General features: G+C 37.3%; 4 protein-coding genes and 1 non-coding gene across 10 annotated transcripts; 4 read left to right on the top strand and 1 right to left on the bottom strand.

Moving 5' to 3' along the window:
- Window positions 1-7294: 7294 nt before the first annotated feature.
- Window positions 7295-8428, bottom strand: LOC121779956. The gene has a single exon (XM_042177445.1). The coding sequence runs from the start codon at window positions 8426-8428 to the stop codon at window positions 7295-7297; it is 1134 nt and encodes a 377-aa protein (XP_042033379.1).
- An 811-nt stretch (window positions 8429-9239) lies between these two features.
- Window positions 9240-11172, top strand: LOC121766701 (pentatricopeptide repeat-containing protein At4g31070, mitochondrial-like). The gene has a single exon (XM_042162967.1). It carries the CDS (start codon window positions 9286-9288, stop codon window positions 11098-11100), a length of 1815 nt encoding a protein of 604 aa, XP_042018901.1. The 5' UTR covers window positions 9240-9285; the 3' UTR covers window positions 11101-11172.
- Window positions 11173-12002: 830 nt separating this feature from the next.
- Window positions 12003-12075, top strand: TRNAK-CUU. The gene has a single exon. It is a non-coding gene; the product is annotated as a tRNA-Lys (tRNA).
- A 1450-nt stretch (window positions 12076-13525) lies between these two features.
- Window positions 13526-17834, top strand: LOC121792859 (serine/arginine-rich splicing factor SC35-like). 6 transcript variants are annotated; one of them, XR_006048954.1, is made up of 9 exons: window positions 14753-14972; window positions 15082-15160; window positions 15447-15526; window positions 15617-15683; window positions 15825-15896; window positions 16263-16481; window positions 16575-16761; window positions 16843-17278; window positions 17562-17834. XR_006048954.1 is itself a non-coding variant. In XM_042190981.1 (8 exons), exons 1-8 carry the CDS (start codon window positions 14897-14899, stop codon window positions 16846-16848), a joined length of 759 nt encoding a protein of 252 aa, XP_042046915.1. In that variant the 5' UTR covers window positions 14751-14896; the 3' UTR covers window positions 16849-17834. The 6 variants fall into 6 exon arrangements, 4 of the variants coding, with proteins under 4 accessions (XP_042046916.1, XP_042046915.1, XP_042046913.1 ...); XR_006048953.1 differs by having other exon boundaries at window positions 16843-17437; XM_042190981.1 differs by having other exon boundaries at window positions 14751-14972; window positions 16290-16481; window positions 16843-17834.
- A 573-nt stretch (window positions 17835-18407) lies between these two features.
- On the top strand, window positions 18408-19544 carry LOC121779947. Its single transcript, XM_042177434.1, has one exon. It carries the CDS (start codon window positions 18408-18410, stop codon window positions 19542-19544), a length of 1137 nt encoding a protein of 378 aa, XP_042033368.1.
- Window positions 19545-19863: the final 319 nt, after the last annotated feature.

Below are 19863 nucleotides of genomic sequence, written 5' to 3'. Positions count from 1 at the left end.
TTAAGGATCGCCTTCAAAGACAAATCCCTTCCTAAATTACGGAGTTCGGCAGCGAAGGCCGACAAGTGCCTCCAAGAGTTCGGAGTCACCTGGCCTAAAGGAAGCTGAAAAAAATCTAGTAAATCTATAAAGGCAGAAGGGAGGGGGAAACGAAGCCCGCATTCTAAGCAGGCCTCGTACACGGTGGCGTAACCCTCCGGCGGGGAGTCAGCCCTATGATCACCGTCAGGTACCACCGCCTTCCCCCCAGGAAAAAAGTATTTTTCGGGTAGGGATATCACAGTATCCTTACTCAAAATACTATGGAAATACTCTACGGTCTTCTCCCCGGACTCTTTCCGGCCAGAAGACCCCTTACCGCCTCTCCTACCGCTACCCGACTCCGAAGAAGAAGAAGAAGACATTTTTCTTACTTTTTGAAGGTGAAGAAAGTCTGAAGAAATTCTTGAAAGCGGAGAGAGAATTTTCGCAAAAAAGAGAGAGTGCAGAAGAAGCAGTCGCAAAAGTGCTTCGATGATGAAGAAAGGAGGTATTTATCAGATTCGGCGAAGATTTCAAAATCGTCGCACCGTTTCGAATCCCACCTTTTCAGGATTCAACGGCCGGATTTTACTGTCGCATTTAATGCAAGGCACGTCCCCTGACATCAGCCTCCCCCTTGCCTTTATCCAGAATGCCGAAGTGACTCACTTTGCCGAAGTGATTCACTTCGCCCTTCGGGGGGGGTAGTGATGGGGTGCGTACTAAACAAGCCCAACAGCAATGACGGCCCATCAGCCCAAAGCCCAAGGAAGAGTATGAGTTCGGCATTACCAAAGAGTTCGGCCTCAGCCTACAGCTCGGTAAAAGCCAACCAATCAAGCTCTGCTCTCAGGTCGGCATCAAGCTCTACTCTCAGATCGGCTACCAAAGCAGTTCGGTCTCAGTATTCGACCGAACAAAGAGTTCGGCCTCAGCCTACAGCTCGGTAAAAGCCAACCAATCAAGCTCTGCTCTCAGGTCGGCATCAAGCTCTACTCTCAGATCGGCAACCAAAGCAGTTCGGTCTCAGTATTCGACCGAACAAGGAGTTAGTGGACCCATGCAGGATTTCCACAACTTCCAACACACCCACTACCACGTGGTGTCAACTCAGGCCACGATCGTAGGCCATGACCTACGCTACATCCACGATCTTAGGCCATGACCTCCACGACATCCACAACCATCATTAGTGGTGATGCAAGCCACGATCTTAGTTCAATGTATAAATAGAACTTAGATCAGATAGAAAAAGGTTAAGCTCTCTAGAGATAAAACATCATATAGCAAGTCTGTGTTGTAAGCTGTAATCCCAGATCAAGCAATACAATCTTGCCCTCCCTTCTTCCCGTGGACGTAGATTTACTTCAGTAAATCGAACCACGTAAATTCTTTGTGTCGTAGTCTTTATTCTCTACCAGCATTTACTAACATCAGAAATTCGCGGATCCATCACTTTCGAATATATATAGCATGCCTCAACCAAGTTGACATTTATTTTCAGAAAAATTCAATTGAGAAATGAAAAGAAATAAACACACACACACACACAATACTAATACTAATAGAATCTAATTTGGAAGCCAAAATCAAGAATCTAATAAAGTTATACACCAAATCTTGATTTGATACCTACTTTTATCATTTGATAAGACAAACCTCGCGCATGCGTTGCGAACCAAAAATCCAATATTGATTTCTTTCTATCTAAACCTCATGTAATTTTTATCATAAGAAATTAAGGGTCTTCTTGATAAGTGATGTGGGATATACCTAGGTTAGTTAGTGACCAAGATTTAGGACCAAGTTAGGGAAAAATATAATTTTAATAACACACGTTTGATATCCTAGTTAATCTTTTTTCTAATAAGCCCACTTTGTTTGATAGGAAAGTTATGAAATCAGAAATAAGAAATTAGAAATAAATATGCAATGACAAAATTGTCCTAATTAAATTCAATTATTTCCTAAATTGTCCTTATTGCGTTGACATGATTAAATCTTATTTGCAATATAATCTAGGTGGGAACAAAAAAAATTATCATATTTGGCTCTCTTTCTTCCCTCCTTATTTCTCACGGCGGCTCGCTCAATAATATTGTCACGTAAAACATCAATAATTCGCCTATATATTGGACCGTAATTCACTTACAAATGATTTAACTTCTCAAACATATAAGGCAGACCTATACAAAATTACAAAAATTTACTATGATAAGTTTTTTAATGCCAATAATCATCATATTCCTGAATTCCGCACAATAGATTGTAGGGTATATGAATACAAAAACAAAGATAAAATCAAATTATTGAATAAGTAATGCTTTAATATTTGCACAAAGAAATAGAACAATGCACAATTGTGGGAGGAAGATAATGAGTTCACCTCAATTGTGAGAAAGCCTCAAACAAATCCTAGAGAACAAGTGTACGTAATCACACATGTAGGGTTTATAAACAGAACTCAAACAAACAGAACTCTTCAAAAACCTATGAGAAAAAAATTATTCCAAAAATCAAACAAATTCATCGGTTATATTGAATTGAAGGAAACAAATAAAAATAATATCATCACAAGAAGGCAACAAATTGAATAGCTCACAAAGAAATTCATTATTATAAAAAAAAGAGATAAAATTTGGTGATGAATGAGCACCGAATGGAAATTTTGGCAATGGACTTTGGATTTGCTTGTTCATTTTAACGCAGATTTACTTAGAGGAAGAGTGGATACAGATTTACTTGGAGGAAGAATTGACGCAAAATTTCTTGGAGTACATGGTTGAAGATTGATGCAAGGGTACGAAGGATAAATTTTTACTTTCTAGGTAAACAAATTGAGGGAGATATGCTATCCGATCAAATTTGTGAGATACATATCACTGTATTTTGGGGGCAAATCTGCGGGCTCGAATGGGCCATGGAGATAAACAAGGGCCCAGATGGTAACTTAAATATGATATCAAACACTTGGAAATGACCATATAATTATCTATATGTAGGCATTACTAGCTTATCAAACGGGTCCTAACAATTAAGAAATAATAGTACTACTATTAGTAAAGAATTTACATTAATGACAATAATGCAGTGAGAAATTTGACATAATTAAACCATAAATTTATAAAACAAGACATTTATTCGAAGACAAGATTCTATTTGTTTCCAAACGGACTTCTATAGAGACAAATGAATTCCTAATGTGATTATAATTCTAGACACAAAGTTTCACAACTTAGAATTAATATTACGGAGTAATACATTTCGTAAGTATGAAAAGTCATAGTACAAAACAAGATTCTATGTGCATATATTATAATGTTCAATTTAAATATAGGTATTGTATGTGCAACCAACCAAAAATGTTTTGTGGAACCAAATTTTCCAATGGCAAGTTGGTGGTCAATTAATATACTTCATTTGATCAAGAATTTGCCACCTTTTCTTTTATCAATGAGATCTTTGTAGAAATAGAAATTCCATTGGCTGGGAATATTTAAAACGTGAATAAAAATATCACAGTACCCTTTTGGCATTTTCTCTCATGGAATGTTCCATAAATTTTTTGATAATATGGTAATTTCAATCACACAATTTCTAAAAGTTATTATTTTTTAGTTTCAATTGCCAACACCCTCCATCAAACCCTTCAAGATGAACCTGGAGGGGGTGGACTTTTTTTCCGATCGATTGGACTACTGGCCCAATTTTTTTCCGATTTGTTGGACCATTGGCCCAAATTTTAAGTCTAGATATACTGCTGAGTCATTCAGTTTTTTTCGATTTCAGCCCAGATATACTGCTTGGTCAGTTAAATTTGACTCAGAATCGGCGACCCGCTCTGATACCATGATAGAAATCCATGGGTTCCATCCTAAAACCAATTGGTGATAGGAGGAGTGGCTCATGGGATTTATATACTAGTTTCAATTTTCTCTTGACACCGATATGCTACAGTTATATGTTATTATGTTATTTTTTAGTTTCAATTTTAATTATTCTAAAGCTTTGAATAACATTTTATTATTTGAACTAATGGGCCATAAATGTAACATCAAAGTAGTATGATAGTTAAATATTTTCAAATTAAAGATCATATCATAAACTATAAAGTGCCTACGAGGTCAAAGGACGTATACTAAGTGAGTAAGTGACAATTAAATCGTAAATAAATTAAATAAACCCAATGATTAGTGTCTTCTAGTATGACTTGATAGGAAAAAATATACTATAGTATTGTCCAAGTGCTTTGTCTAAAAAAGGAAAGATATAGTGATTTACTTTAGCAAGATAATGTGAGAGATAATATAATTTTAATGCAATATATAAGTATATATTTGATTGAATATATTGATTAAAAAATAAAGGTAGTTTTATCCCAAGTATATCCCATTTCTTATCATGATAAGTTGATAGTTGCCAATATGTGTTAGGGCTTCTTTACATGTCATTTGTGATAGCAAATGACAATGCTTTTCTCTGTTGGAAATAGCTCAAACACTAAATACAAACACTTGGCTTCCACACTTTTTTTTTTATCTTAGTATGTAGGCCATTCTAGCTTTTTCTTTACCTTATCATATTATGTTTCCCTAGTACCTTTTTATCTTAAAGTATACTACTTATAACATACTAATCAGTATCAATCGTTAATTTACGTTATTACATACATCTATTTACGTCTGTAACATAAGTTGTAATATAGTGCATGATCTCCAAAACAATGGAAAAGTGACTCTTGTATCCTCAAAATAATTTTATATAGAAATTTTCTCATGTAATTTCGCGACTCGTTAATGATTTTTGCAGACTATTACACATGAACCGAAAGTGTTATAAATGAAATGAGTTTGTTCGAGGATTGAAACTATCACACTAGGAAACTGGGTTAGGCCCATTACTCAAATGGGCCAAGATGAGAAATGTGCTCAAGATTTTGTCCAAGCCCATATAATTGCATAAATCCCCATATAATTATGTATCAATATTATAACATACCTCCATTATTTGAAAATACAATTAATACCATTACCAACAAAATAGTGTTCAGATGTACAGGCATACTGTATTAACTCTTCGAGATTCTCATTGCATTTTTTTCGTACAATTAAAGATAAGTGGATGAAGGAATATTTGATTTTTTTCATATCCATGTACTGACTTTGGCAATTAAAAACGTGTGAAATAAAATGTTGCATGATTTGAGGTGAATTTATGCCAAGGAATTGAGCAAGAAAATATTGAGAAAACTGATTAAGCCACTAAAGAAACAACTTGAAAATTGAATAAATTCATGAAAGTGGGACCCAAAAATTGGTTCCAGGATTTTATGCAAATAAAACGCTTGATTTTGGGGTTTAGGATTCATATGTAATCTAGAAATTGGATATATCTTACCTCCTTTTATGCATGTCGGCGATTTTATTCACGTGGAATTTTAATTTTCTTAACATTCTTCCTTATCTTTAATTGTGGAGTATGATATTTCCCCTTTCTTATCTCCAACAAAATAGATAAACATTTCCTTTACGAATAGATCATAGATGACATTACTTTTTCTTTAATGTGAGAGCAGTTGTCTAGTGTGACCTTTTTATCCTTATAAATTTCGCCCATTTCATTGTCTTTATCCTTTATGTTAGAAGCACTTCAATTAAAATAAATAAATGTGATTGAAAATGATTATAATCATTCAAATTATTATCTTGATCATTCCCACCATCCACTTAGTGCAGATGGTTGTGTCAATTAGAAATACTACTATATTTAAAACCTCCAAAAAATAGAAGAATCAATATTAGTAGTAGTGGTAGTAGTAGTAGAATTTATTAGATGAGTAGAAGTATATTTTAAACCTTGATAAAACAGAAGAATCTATAGTACTCTAGTACTGTAGAAGTATACTGTAAACCTTGAAAAAACAGAAGAATCTAAGCCCATAAAGCCCAAAAATATGACCTATTTAATTATCCAATACAAAATTAGGTTTGTAGATGCATAATTCGGCCCGTAAAAGTGCAATTACTATATGAGCCCAAATATAATCATTAATTTGTAGTATTCGTATAGGGCTTTCAAACAGACAAAGTTACTGGTTTCGGTCAGTTGTACCAAGTTGTCGGATTTGATTTATAAGCAGTATAGGATTGATATGGGCACTCTACTTTTTTATCTTGAAATAATAAAGTGAGTTCGTACATGCATTTTGGATGATGCTTAGCATCCACAATGCCGCCCTTCCCGGCGGACGTCGGAGAGGCTTCGGGGAAGGGAGCGCGGGACGTCCAGCATTGGGGCGGAGAGGGGCGGACACGGGAGGCGCGGTCGTCGCGGGACGTCCGTGCCGACGTCTGCCGCGACGTCCGTCATTGCGGCGACGCACAGAAGTCCGGCGCGAACTTCCCATTTTTTAATTTTAATTTTTTTTATAAATCTATATATACGGCCCGCTGCACTGGCGACGGGGACGACGAGGAGTGAGACGGGGGGTCGCATTTGTCGAAGCTAGGGGGTTGTATTTTTCTTGTTTCAAAATTATGTATTTTTTCAGATGATTATGTATGTTTTTTTAATGAAGTTGTTGCATTTTCCCCTTATTCGTGTCCAAATTTTAATTCCGTAAATTGCACATTTGTGAATTTGTGAATTTTTTTTTGTTGCGGGAAGTCCGCGCTGGATTTCAGCCATTGTGCAGTGGGATGTCCTTATGACGTGGCAGTACAGTGGGAGGTCCTTATGACGTGATAGGAGGGATTTTTGGGAAGTCCGTCGGGAAGGGAAGAGGGACACCCGCAGCATTGCGGATGCCGTTAAAATAACGCTTTTAGCTATACCTTCAATTACTCCAACCATTTTATATAGTACTTTGCCCCGAGAAACCATTCTATAGAAGTTCATTGATGGAGTATTTTTTTTATAAAGCAAAACGACTTAGATTCTTAAATAATCTGCATCACTTCACTTCTGCTTCTAATGTAACACAAGATTCCACATTTATGTGGAAAAGGCACGTATCAATAATTAGACAATTCTTCAATATCTTGTTCATTCGCAGCATCACTAGCAAGCCAATAACTCTATTCATAATCACATGAAATCAGAGAAGATGAAGCAAAACTATCTCGACCACACGCGCAATCAGAACACGAACACGAGCACACTGCATAATGTTACGATTTTCAGCTGAAATCTACAAGCATTATTACTCATGTATACCTCCTTAGGCATTACTACTCCATAGCTACCACTTCTACAAGCATCAGTTGTCAAAGCTTCATTGCTTTATGCCTTGCACAAATAACTTCGTGATGTGTTCATCCCTAATCACATCATAATGAGGCCGAACAAATCTGTCAAAAAATCTAGCATCTGTCAGCGTAGTAACAACTGCAAGACATGGCCACTTCTTAATCAGATACCGACTCTCCAAAAGCATCAGAATTTGCATACGCGGCTCAAGCCTCTTCTCTATACTGCACACAAGTGCTGACGGAGAGGCCACAATACTGGATGTATCGTACTTCCCGCTAGCAAGCAGAAACTCTATCACCTCCTTCATTTTCTTCCCTGACGCTGAGAAAACTTGTGCCTGCTTCCTAAAAATTGCGAGTATGTCATGTTCACCAAATCCCAATTTGCGGAGAGTCTGCAGCTTGACTTCCCACATCCCTTCGCTAGTGTGATTGAACACAATGACAGCTCGGATAAACGTCAATGAAGTGTGAGGGACACCGAATTTAACAGCCTTGTCCACGGATTTCCTCAAGATATCCGGCTTCACTAAGAAACCCCTCGGGTGAGTGTAGAGGAAGTGAAGAACACGCTCCATCGGTATACCACAGCTCTTCAAGATCTCCACATTTGGCATCAAGGTTTTCTCCAAATCAGCTGTCACAAACCATGAGCATTTCTTCAAAAGTCTAGCTACATCATCATTGGATCCCAATAGCCCTTTCAGAATCGATAACGAAGGAATGATCTTGTTCGACATACTCGAATGCAGAATCGTTGGATTGCTGAAAACTATCTTGGCATTCTCATCGGAGGAAATCCCCAAATTTTGAAACAACTTCAATCTGGAATTCAATCGCTCAACAGTGTACCCTAGAATCAGAGGACTGTACAGGACCAATTTCTGGAGCTGAGGAGTGGTAAAGCGGTTCTCTTTTAGGAATGATAATACGGAATCGGCTCTTTCGGGTGTTCCGAATTTAGTCACGCGTGATGCGGCTAGTGAAGCCAGTTCATGGGGGAATTGGTGGTTATGGATCAACACATCGTAAATTGCAGAGATCCTAGAACTAGAATGGAATTGGATTGAGGGGAAGAAATGAAGATTGGAGTTGCAGAGGAATGGATTAGGGTTTAGAAATGAAAATGGGAGATTCCGGCGCGCAATTGCAATCATATTGATTGAACGATCAATAGTGCTGAGAAATGGAAACGGAAATTACTTGCCTGCGAAATTGAAGGGATTCACTGCCTCAATTCTTAATGAAGGAATTCTTCACCGGTCACCACCGTCGCCATGGAAGTAAAAGTGATGCAGTAGTCAGCTCGAGAGAGCGACCCATATTTTCAATCCGAATGAATGAACTAATTCAATCAAAATATTAAATTCAGGTAGAATTTTTCTAATTTCACAATTAAATTTCCTTTTCTTTAGAATTCAGATTTTCAGTTGAATCGGATGTTTTTTAAACATAAAAAGTTGAAAGCCAAATTTATAAAATTTTATTCAAATAAATTTTTATACAATTATTCTAAGCAAACACTCTATATGTAATGATTTAAGTATTTTATTTTGAAAATTTTCTATTCTGGCTCAGGCCTATATTTTTTCAAAATTCAGATTTTTGGATCAAGTCGAATTTGGTAAAATTTAAATTTGAAAGATTAAAAAAAACTCGCCATTAAAATAAATAAATCGAAGCACGCTCTATTTGAAGCATTAATTGAAAACAAAAACGTAATATCATTTCATAAAATAAAAAAAATAACATGAATTGGGATGAAATCATGAAAACAATAGAAGTATAAATATTTCTTGATTTGGAATAATGTCTAAATTTATAATTACACACTTAATAAGTTATAATATTGGTAATTAAATAATTAACTAATAAGTAGAGCATAATCAGTTAATTACAATTATCCCCTAAATAATTAAAAATATAAAGCCCAACCGAATTTCACTAACTCCGCCGCGGACGGTTGAAATCACTGAAACTCCCGTGAAATGCAAAGAGACAACGTTAAAATTAAATGCATCATCGCTTCGTCTCAACATCTTCCTCCGCCGCATCGCAGCTCCACGCCAAAATCAAGACCCTCATCTCCCAAGAATCATACGAGCACGCCCTCACCTTCTACGCCCGACATCTCCACCCTTCCCAGTTGACCACAGACACCGCATTCCTCGTCCCCTCCATCACCAAAGCATGTGCCCATTCCCAATCCCACCGCATCCTCGGCCGCCAGCTCCACTGCAACGCCGTCAAACTCGGCTTCACTTCAGATTTCACCGTATCGAACTCGCTCCTATCAATGTACGCCAAGTTCTCCGACACGGGCCTTGCGGAGAAGGTGTTCGACGAAATGCCTGAAAGAGACGCCATTTCATGGAACTCAATGATCAACTGCTATACACAAAATGGGGACTTCTCTAAATCACTCAGCATGGTTAAGGAGATGTACGGGCTCTGTCTAACGCTGAAGCCGGAGCTGGCTGCGGGAATTATCGCGGCGTGTGCTAGGAACGGGAGCTGGGGATTGGTGAGAGCGATACATGCGCTTTTCATCGTTGATGAGAGGATGGAGTTTTCGATGTTTGTGGCGACAGCTCTGGTGGATTTCTACTGGCGGTTGGGCGATCCGGAGATGGCGTTTTGTGTTTTTGGTGGGATCTTGGAGAAGAATCAGGTGTCGTGGACTGCAATGATCACTGGATGCATCGAGTTTCGGGATTATGGTTGGGCGTTTGATTGTGTACGAGCAATGCAGCGTGGTGGTGTGAAGCCAAACAGGGTGACTTTGGTTAGCCTCTTACCAGCTTGCTCTGCACTAGGCTCGATCACACACGGGAAGGAGGTTCATGGCTTTGCTGCACGGCGTGGCTATGATTTGGATGTTCGGTTGTCAACAGCACTCTTGCACATGTACTGTGAATGCCCGGGAGGGCTAAGGATCGCGAGGCTTGTATTCGAGAGGTCTGTGGAGAAGGAGGTCGTGGCGTGGAGTACTATGATCGCGGGATATTCTAAAAGCAAGGCTGCTGCTAGAGAAGGCATCGAGCTCTTCAACCGGATGCGGATTAATGGGATTGTCCCAAATAACGCCACCATCTTGGCCGTGATTTCATCATGTGTTAGCTTGGTATCTCTACCCGATGGCAGTGGCATCCACTGCTACGCCTTGAAGTCGGGTTTGGGAATTGATCTATTCGTACAGAACGCCCTTATCAACATGTATTCGAAGTGCGGCAGCCTTGGAGACTGCGTGCGCGTATTCGATCACATGGCGACTAGAGATTGCATTTCATGGAGCTCTGTGATCAGCGCGTACGGGATGTACGGCTATGCAGGGGCGGCTCTGCAGCTCTTTGATGAGATGCAGAGTGATGAAGGAGTGAAGGCGGACGGGGTTGCTTATCTGGCAGTGTTGTCCGCGTGCAGCCATGGCGGCCTTGTGGAGGAGGGGCGGGCAGTGTTTGAACGGGCGTTGGACGATGGGGAGGTGTTGATGGGGTTGGAGCACTATGGCTGCTACATTGACCTTCTTGGGAGGGCAGGGGAGGTTGAGGAGGCTTATGATGTGGTGTGTTGGATGCCGATGGAGCCAAGCCCCGGGATGTTGAGTAGCTTGGTGTCTGCTTGTAGGGTTTATGGGAGACTGGATGTGGCAGAAAAGGTAGGGAATATGCTGGTGGAGATGGAGCCTGAGAATGCTGCAAATCATACTCTTTTGGGTATGGTTTATGCTGAATCGTATAAATGGTGGGGTGTTGAAGAGGTTAGAAGAGATATGAGGAGGAGAAAATTAAGGAAAAAGTCTAGTTTTAGCAAAGTTTTAACATTGTGAAATGGTTACCTTTTTTCCTATGTTACTGCAATTTGATGCATTTTTTTAAAATTGTGAAATGGTAATTTCAAACACTCTTCAGTTAGATTGTTATTTTCACTTTAATCAGGGAAGGGAAGCACAAATTTAGTTTGAAAACTAGTGTGATACCAAAGTGATGGGGAAAATAATTTAATTAAAATGTTGTGTGCTTAAAAATAGAAAAAAAACACGTAATAGTCCTCCATGGAAGAAAATGGTTATATTTTTCATATTTTAATTTGTAAATTAGTGTATTAAAAAAATACTCCCTCCGTCCCAAGGTAATTAGGGCAATTCTTTAGGTCGCGGAATTTAAGAAATTGATTTGATAAAGATTAAAGTGGTGAGAGGAAATAAAGTAAGATAGATGAAAAAAGAGTAAAGTAAGATAAGAGAGGGAATAAATCTTTTACCAAAATAGGAAATGACTCAGCTACTATGAGACAAACAAAAAAGGAATACGACTCAATTATCTTGAGACGGGAGGAGTACTATAATACTTGACCATCGTGCCCAGCTTAACTAGTCGGGCTATGTCGACTGATTTCTGAAAATATACTCCATTCGTTTACCAAATGTTGTCCACATTTAATTCTATACGAGTTTTAATAAAATGTGAAGAAAAGAGTGTTGAAAAAGTTAATGCAATGTGAGCCACGTTTAGTAATAGAATGTTAGTGTAATGAGTTAGTTGAAAGTGAGTCAAAGTTATCAAATTTAGAAAAAGCAAAATGGATAATATTACGGGGACATATCAAAAAAGCAAATGTGATAATATTTGGTGGACAGATAGAGTATTTATTCATTTACAGGTTCTCGATTTACTCAACTTTTAAACCTAAAATTTATGTATATGTCTATTGCAAAAATCAGCCAACATAGCCCGTCTAGCTCAGTTGGTAGAGCGCAAGGCTCTTAACCTTGTGGTCGTGGGTTCGAGCCCCACGGTGGGCGAATATTATGTTGTTTTTTTCTAGGGATATTATGTTGTTTTTTTTCTATTTCCATGCATTATTAATATATTTTTCCCAATTTTTATTCCCATGAATTAAGATTCAACAAAATCCAACGGTGGGCAAATATTATGTTGTTTTTTTTCTATTTCCATGCATTATTAATATATTTTTTCCCAATTTTTATTCCCATAAATTAAGATTCAACTATATGTCTAGGAACATTAAATTAAGATTCAACAAAATCAAAATTTCGACCCCACGGTGGGTGAATATTATAATTTTTTTATTCATAACTTTTTTGATAGTTTCGCATAATTTTTTTTTCAATTATTATTCACATAACTTTTTTGATAATATTTGGTCACAAATTTTCAGGATGAACTATATGTCTAGGAACATTAAATTCGGATTCAACAAATCAATTTTTGCCAGTACGCATTAGACAAAGCACAATTTATTGGATAGAATATCACTCCATATAAAAATTACTTAAGAAATCCGACTTGGGATATTTTATCAGTTAAGCTTACCAAATTAGATTAGGAGCCATTTGAGTTTACAAGTATCAATGTTGTCATCCATGGTGTACACTTCAAATCATTCTAGGTTTTGTTGTTTCATTTTCACTTTTCGAATACGAAAACAACGTTATCGACTTATATCGCTCAAAATTCCGTCGTCTTCACAAAAACATCCATGGGTGGACCCCACATGGAGAAAGGGTGGGGCTTTAGCCCTTGATGGATTAATATTTTTAACATTTTTCTTTTGTAAATTTTTATAATTTATTCCTCTTTTATGCCTATATTTATATTAAAACCCTTATTAATCACATAAATTATCTAAAAAAATATTTTAAAATTATATATTTTTTAAAATATAGCCCTTACTAATGTTCATTTATGTGTACGTGGTCTACCCCTGCAAACATCAGATCATAATGTTAGCAACTTCTAGGCTGGTAGAAGTTCATGTGATGAAGAAACCTGCATAGAGAGAAAATGAGGAAACTGGAAGAAAAGATGATAGATTTTAGAAAAATACTCAAATAATTCGGTGTTTAATAAACACTATGTATAACAGTATAAGTAATCAAATGTTAGAAAAATACTCAAATAATTCGGTGTTTAATATCTAACACGTATATAAGGTTTCAATTGTACAAGCACTTATAATTTAATTTCATAAAAATATTAATTGTCGGTTCACACTAGAGAAACAAATATAGAAAAGGAAAATGTTACACTTGCAAAAAATTCTTTTACTTTATGTCGTATATTTTGAAGAGATAAAAAGTTGATGTCCCTTTGAAAATCAAATCAGTACATATCAACTTTTTTTCACCATAGTAATAATTACTACATCTACGAAAATGTAATCATCCACCACATATTTCTTTCTACACTGTGTTTTTCCATCTTATTTATACTTGAATATACAAAATTAAATCAACAACCACATAATATTTCTTTCTCCACTACTTTTTTTCATCTTATAATAATTGAATCTACCCTTCTTTCTTACTCACTCAACTCCACCCGAAGATGGCAGCTTTGGATGAAGCAATTCTGGCTAAGGCAAGTCTCCTCAATACTGTAACATTTTTCAATTTTTAGTTACTAATTCATTAATTCTTGTGATTGTGATTCCATTCTAGTTCAGATATCTACTCCAATTTTATATACAAGGAAAATAAATTTTGAATTCGAACAATTTATGTGGAGGTGGATCCCTTCTGTTCCTCAGTTGTTTTTTCTCTACTCAGTTTAGTAATTTGGTCAATTTTAAAGTATGTGCATTGGTGAAATACTTATAATCCAAATGCTTTTGATACAAATTTAGTAAATTGTTTGAGCATGTTATAAGTAGATCCTTTCAATTTTATTAATTTGGCTGAATATACTGTGAAGAAAAGAGTCTTCCATGGAAAGTTATAAATAAACTATTGAATTATGTGAGATAAATTTCATTGAAATAATTAATAAACTGGGGTCTGTGGAGTACTATAATACTATACTGGATATAAGAATTTAAGAATACAAATGTATATATTTATCATAAACTACAATGGCGAGTGGAGCGGGTGTGATTACATAGAGAAGAGATTCATCGTATTCTAAATCACATCAAAAAGAAGTGTGAATGTTTGTTGTTTTGTCTGAATCGAGCTTAGCGAGCGTAGGAAGAAGGTCAAATTGAGAATAAAAAACGACGTCGATTTAAGCTACATGCTCGCAACCCTATTTTGTATGTTATTCTGTAGCCAAAGGAAAATCTTTTATCGTCACTTGGAAATCAATCGGATTACCGTATCTATTTCAATTCGCCTAAACTACTTACAGTATCTATATTAGAGTTAACTAAGTATTCCATTATTAAGTGATCTCTCAATACATTTAAAATACTAATTTAATTACACTAAAAATTCAATCCCAAATTATTAACGAACAAAAAATGAAAAGTGCGAATAATATGAGACGGAGGGAGTCTTTTTTTAAAAAAAATTATTTTATTAATCATGCAATTTTCAGTTTTAGTTTTTATTAATGAAAATTTAATCTATTTCCTAATATTACAACTAACGCGATTATACTAATATAGAAAAACATATAAATGTGAATAATTTATGGATTATGAGTGATGGAGATAAACACGTGTAATACAGAAGGGCAAAATGGTCCGAACATGCTACATGAAGAAATGATCTAGCGAATTCTATCGCTAGAAAGGCTCCAAATTTCCCTCAAAAACAGACGGAAAAACAATAAGGCTCCAAATTACAAACCCTAATTCTTCTATCTTCGTTACCGATCGAAGAAATGTCGCACTTTGGAAGATCTGGGCCGCCGGATATCAGAGACACATTCTCTCTCCTCGTCCTCAACATCACTTTCCGTACTCACTCTTCCGCTCGTTCTATGTTTCACTTCGCTTTTGGTTTTTGTTTTTTTTAACTGCTAAATTTTGTGTCTTTGATTTTTGTGCTTACTTTTGGATTATTCAGGTACTTCAGCTGATGACTTGTTCCCCCTATTTGACAAGTACGGCAAGGTGGTCGATGTGTTCATTCCTCGAGACCGGAGGTAATTTTAGGGGTGTTTGTTTGTGTATGTGATAGAAAATGAATATGTTTTTTTGCTTTTGTTTTGAATTCCGTTTGTAATATGCGGTGCTGAATAGTTAAAGATTACACTTCAATTGTGCAGTTTCTGGTGTGTTTTTAAAATGTATACTACATATTTGGCTTGGTGCCGAGGATAGCTTTTGATTTAATCTGGTTAGAGTAACCATTGAGCTTTTACAATATGTTTTCACGAAATGTATTTTCTGAAATTTTATTGTTCACTCTTGTTTTTTTTGTAAAACCAGAACTGGAGACTCCAGGGGTTTTGCTTTTGTGCGATATAAGTATCAAGACGAGGCTAAAAAAGCTGTTGAGAAGCTAGATGGTGATTTATGGAGAAAATTGAAAATAGTTTGCATTATAGTGATACGCCACTTCTTTGTAATATGATGAGTCAACATTTTATTTCTTGCAGGAAGAGTTGTTGATGGGCGAGAAATAATGGTTCAATTTGCAAAGTATGGACCCAATGCTGAGCGAATGTACGTTTTCACTGCTGAACATTTCCTTTGTTTATAACTACAATTTCATGGGCTGGGTTTTGGTTAACTTCCTGTATGTACGCATTTTTCTCTTCCGCTGATTACCTGATTTATCTGATGGATGTTTGTGGTTTTGATCAGTGATAAAGGTAGAATTGAGGAACCTGTTTACAAGTCTAACGGCAGGTCAAGAAGCCGCAGTCCTCGTCCAAGGTATCTCTGCTTTTAAAACTATACATGTCGCCTTTTTCAATTTGAGTATTTGTGTCATGTGTCACTTGGGTGTAAGCTTGTTTCAGTGTTAGTTAAATACATATGTTCTACTTTATTGCTGTTTTACTCATGATATTATTAACAGATCATGATTTCACATTTTTGCTTGTTCTTAGGTTTGTTACCATTTGTTCACTGACTTACCAAACTTTATTCGAACATTGTTTATCTTACCTTGGCTAAAGTCTCATTATATTTCCTTATGCATATTACCAATTAATTGAAGAAAAATTTTAGTCCGTATCTTTTTTGGGTGGCTGCCTTTTTCATATGTTAAAATTTTTGCTAGTGAGGTTTTATGTTCAGGGGTGATGACAGGGATCGGGATTACAGGAGGAGCAGCCACAGTGGCAGAGGAAGAAGTGAGCGCGAGTCTCATCGTGGCAGGCACAGGGATTCTCGCTATCGAAGCAGGAGCCGGTCTCGGAGCCGAAACCGTAGTGTAAGTCCTGGCTATCGCAGAGAACGTGGTAGAGGAAAATATGATGATGGTGAGAGACGTAGAAGAAGTCGTTCTTATGGAAGGTACTCTTTTAAATATTAGTAATAGCATGTGTAACAATGCTTTTTGCTGTTTTATACAATTTCTTAATATTTTTTTGGCGGTAAATATGTTAGTGCATCTCCTGTTCGTCGAAGTCTCAGTCCTCGGAGAACTCCTTCCCCAAACAAATCACCTCCATCCAGGGAAGGAAGTCCTGATGTTCGTAGTGCCAAAATCGAACGATCTGCCAGCCCCCCTAAGAGTCTCTCTCCTCGTGGCCGTCGTGATTCTCGAAGCCCGTCTCCACGTGATGAGGCTGATGTTAGTATTCCCCCTACCTTGTATCCTGCACGTGACAATTTATTCTTCTCGGTACTAATCATTTATTTGGTCTTTCTCCAGGAATAATGGATTGGCAGCATCTGCTTTCTTGAGTAATTTGACCTATCATCATATGGTGGTTGCTATCAATGCTTTTCTGGAAGATCTTTCATCAGTTTGAATACCTATGCGTTGTACTAGACTTGTTTTGTTGTTTTACGTTAGATTCTGCTCCAGACTAATGGTTTGGTATCAGTCTAAACTCTATTATCTTTCTTAGGTGGATTGAGCTTTATTTGGTAGATTTCCATTTCCTAATTTGAATGTGTGCCATTGAACATCTCACTCATATGAAGTCTTTATTTGCCTTCTATAGTTTGTGAACGTGAGGTAGTTGCTGATTGGCAAGATGATGCAGCAGTTATCGATGCTGTTTTTAGATGATGCCGTAGGTGTTGATGCTGCTTTTACATTGCTGTTGATTGTTATGATTTCTTGCTGGTGATGATGATATAAGGTTTGTGTACAGCTCTCTGAGCATGTCATTATCTGTGAGGATAATAGGTATATATGCTTGTTATTCTATAATCACTTTTGACTTCCCATTATAATCTCTAACATCACTTCTTTGTGGGATTTGATTTTGCTGATAACATTGTAAGACTTCTCGACGATGGTAAGATGTGAACTTGCTAGGTTATTCACAATTTTTGCTCTTTCAAATTTGTGCTTTGGAGATTTTGATTCATTGGTTGTGAACATTACCTCACTTTGTGCTGATATTGGTTACTTTGTTACAGCACATGAGATTGTGGCTGTAGCTGTGAGGTACCGGTTGTAGATCGATTGTTGCTGATAGCTATAAAAGCTGATGCTTCTTTTTGATGAATGGTTTTAGTAGCTGTGTTGCAGTTGGAATGGCATCCAATCCTTATTTGTTTACCTCACCTTTTTTGTTGTTCCATTGTGTACATAAATTAGTCTTATCTCAGCCCAATTTTTTATTGCAAGCTTTTTGTGTGATATGAATACTCCTTTTGGTTTCTTTTCTATTTGATTAATCATTGGATAAATCAAGTTTCAGGCTTGTGGTTGTGGATTCATTCTCTCTTGATTTGCTGTGTTTATATGATTCTAATATTTAAATTGTGATTACGCTTTTACAATATAAGGCTAATATCAAGAAAATACAGCTATTATACACCAATTCAAGTCTATGGTTTGAATGTGGTAAAAGAATAAGGTGTACAACTATTATACTCCATATTCGAAGTGAAATGTTAGAATGTTTGAAATGATGTTAAGGTGACATGTCATTATGTATGAAATTTAAATTAATATAAAAATCACCAGATTATCCATTAAATAAGATATTTTGATATGTTGACTTGTCACTACAATATCAATGTTTTATATCAAAATAATTGAACTTAATATGCTCTAAAAATAAAACGCTCTAAAAACAAAACGAATTTAATTTTGAGGGGTGGCCGGAATTAGTTAATCAAAACTCATTGGCGCTACGATGACATTGAGGAGACGAACCCTAACCCATTTAAACCCCCAAATTTTGGGTCTTCATTTCCCGATTCAAGTAATGTCTCATTGTTGAATCTAAGCCAACGGTTATCTATAGCTGTATGAATATGGTATTGTTTCTGCGCAAGAATTTGGGTGGTTTAGTTTCGAAGCAAAATTGCAAATACAATGTTTCTCTCCTCCGCAATTTATCGGCGTCTCCGGAGAGAAAAGTAGTAACCGCCGCCGTGGTTCACGATGTGCTGGTGAACAAACACGATTTCTCTCCCGAAATCGCTTCAGCGGTTTCCTCCGCTCTGAGCCGTTTCAGATCCCTCGAAAATGCCGATTCGATTCTCACTCTCCTCGAAGAGAACCGCTTTTCGAGTAGTCAGCTGCAGAGAATCGTGAAAAACTATCCTGTGATTCTGACTGCAAGATCTGATGCCGTCAGGTACAAGATCAAAATCCTCACTGACTTCGGCTTTTCTGCTGAGGAGATTGCGAAGATAATGTCGTGCAGTAACGCGATTCTACATTCAAGCGCGGAGAAGAAGATCATCCCGCAGCTCGCCACGCTCAAGGGCATGTTGGGATCCAACGACGAGGTGATAGGGCTCGTGAAGAGATCCGTGTGGTATATGACTGTGGATTTGGAGAAAATCTTCCTCCCAAATGTTGATTTCTTAAGGAGCTGTGGAGTAACTACGGAGGGTATACGCGTCTTTTTGCACAGTTACCCGCGTTGCCTCTTGTTGAAGCCTGATTTGATGAGGAAGGCAGTGGAGAAGGCGAAGGAGATGGGGGTGGATCAAAGGAGCAAGACTTTTGTCCATGCTGTTCGCGCCATTGCTTCGCGTAGCAAACAGAGTTTGGAGCTCAAGATGCTAGGCTTCCGCTATATGGGAGCCTCCGAGAGTGAGGTCTTGGCGATGTTCAGGAAGGCGCCCACAGCGTTCTGCATTTCGTTGGAGAAGATGAAGGAGATCAAGAGTCTTCTGCTTGGTACCGGGAGGTATGAGATGTGTGATCTCATCAGTGATCCGTCGACATTCATGTGCAGCGTTGAGCAGAGGTATAAGCCGCGGCTGCAAGTCTTGGAGATGTTGGAGAGTAAGGGTCTGATTGAGAAATGGCCAGCTTTATCATCGATTTGCAGATGGACGGATGAGAGGTTTGTGGAGAAATTTGTGAGGCCTTATTCAGATGAACTTGGTGAAGTATGTGGTGCATTCAAGGGTAGTGAGAAAAGCAAGAAGCGATAGTTTGGTTTTAACATTTTGAGAATGTTTAACAATTGTGAAAGGGTGGTGATCTTTCATGGTGTTGAAAGGTGGGATTGTGTTCTTGTTGAAGGTTATAATTCCTAGCAAATTTCTTAGCCTTGTTAGGTTAGCATTGGGTGATGAGAGTAGAGTGTTTTGTAGTCCTGAAAAGGAGCTAACAATATAAAAAAAATTATCATTCTACACTGTGTTCGAGCCAAGCTGATCAAGTCAGTAATAAGAATTTAGACAAATGGGAATGAGATAAGAATTTGTTCATGGATTGATTCTTGGTGGACAAAATGACAAGAATTTGGTC

The sequence above is a fragment of the Salvia splendens genome, chromosome 2 (genome assembly GCF_004379255.2).
Source record: "Salvia splendens isolate huo1 chromosome 2, SspV2, whole genome shotgun sequence".
Classification (NCBI taxonomy): Eukaryota; Viridiplantae; Streptophyta; class Magnoliopsida; order Lamiales; family Lamiaceae; genus Salvia; species Salvia splendens.
Note: the sequence above shows the minus strand (reverse complement) of the source record. Positions and strands in the feature narration are given on the sequence as shown.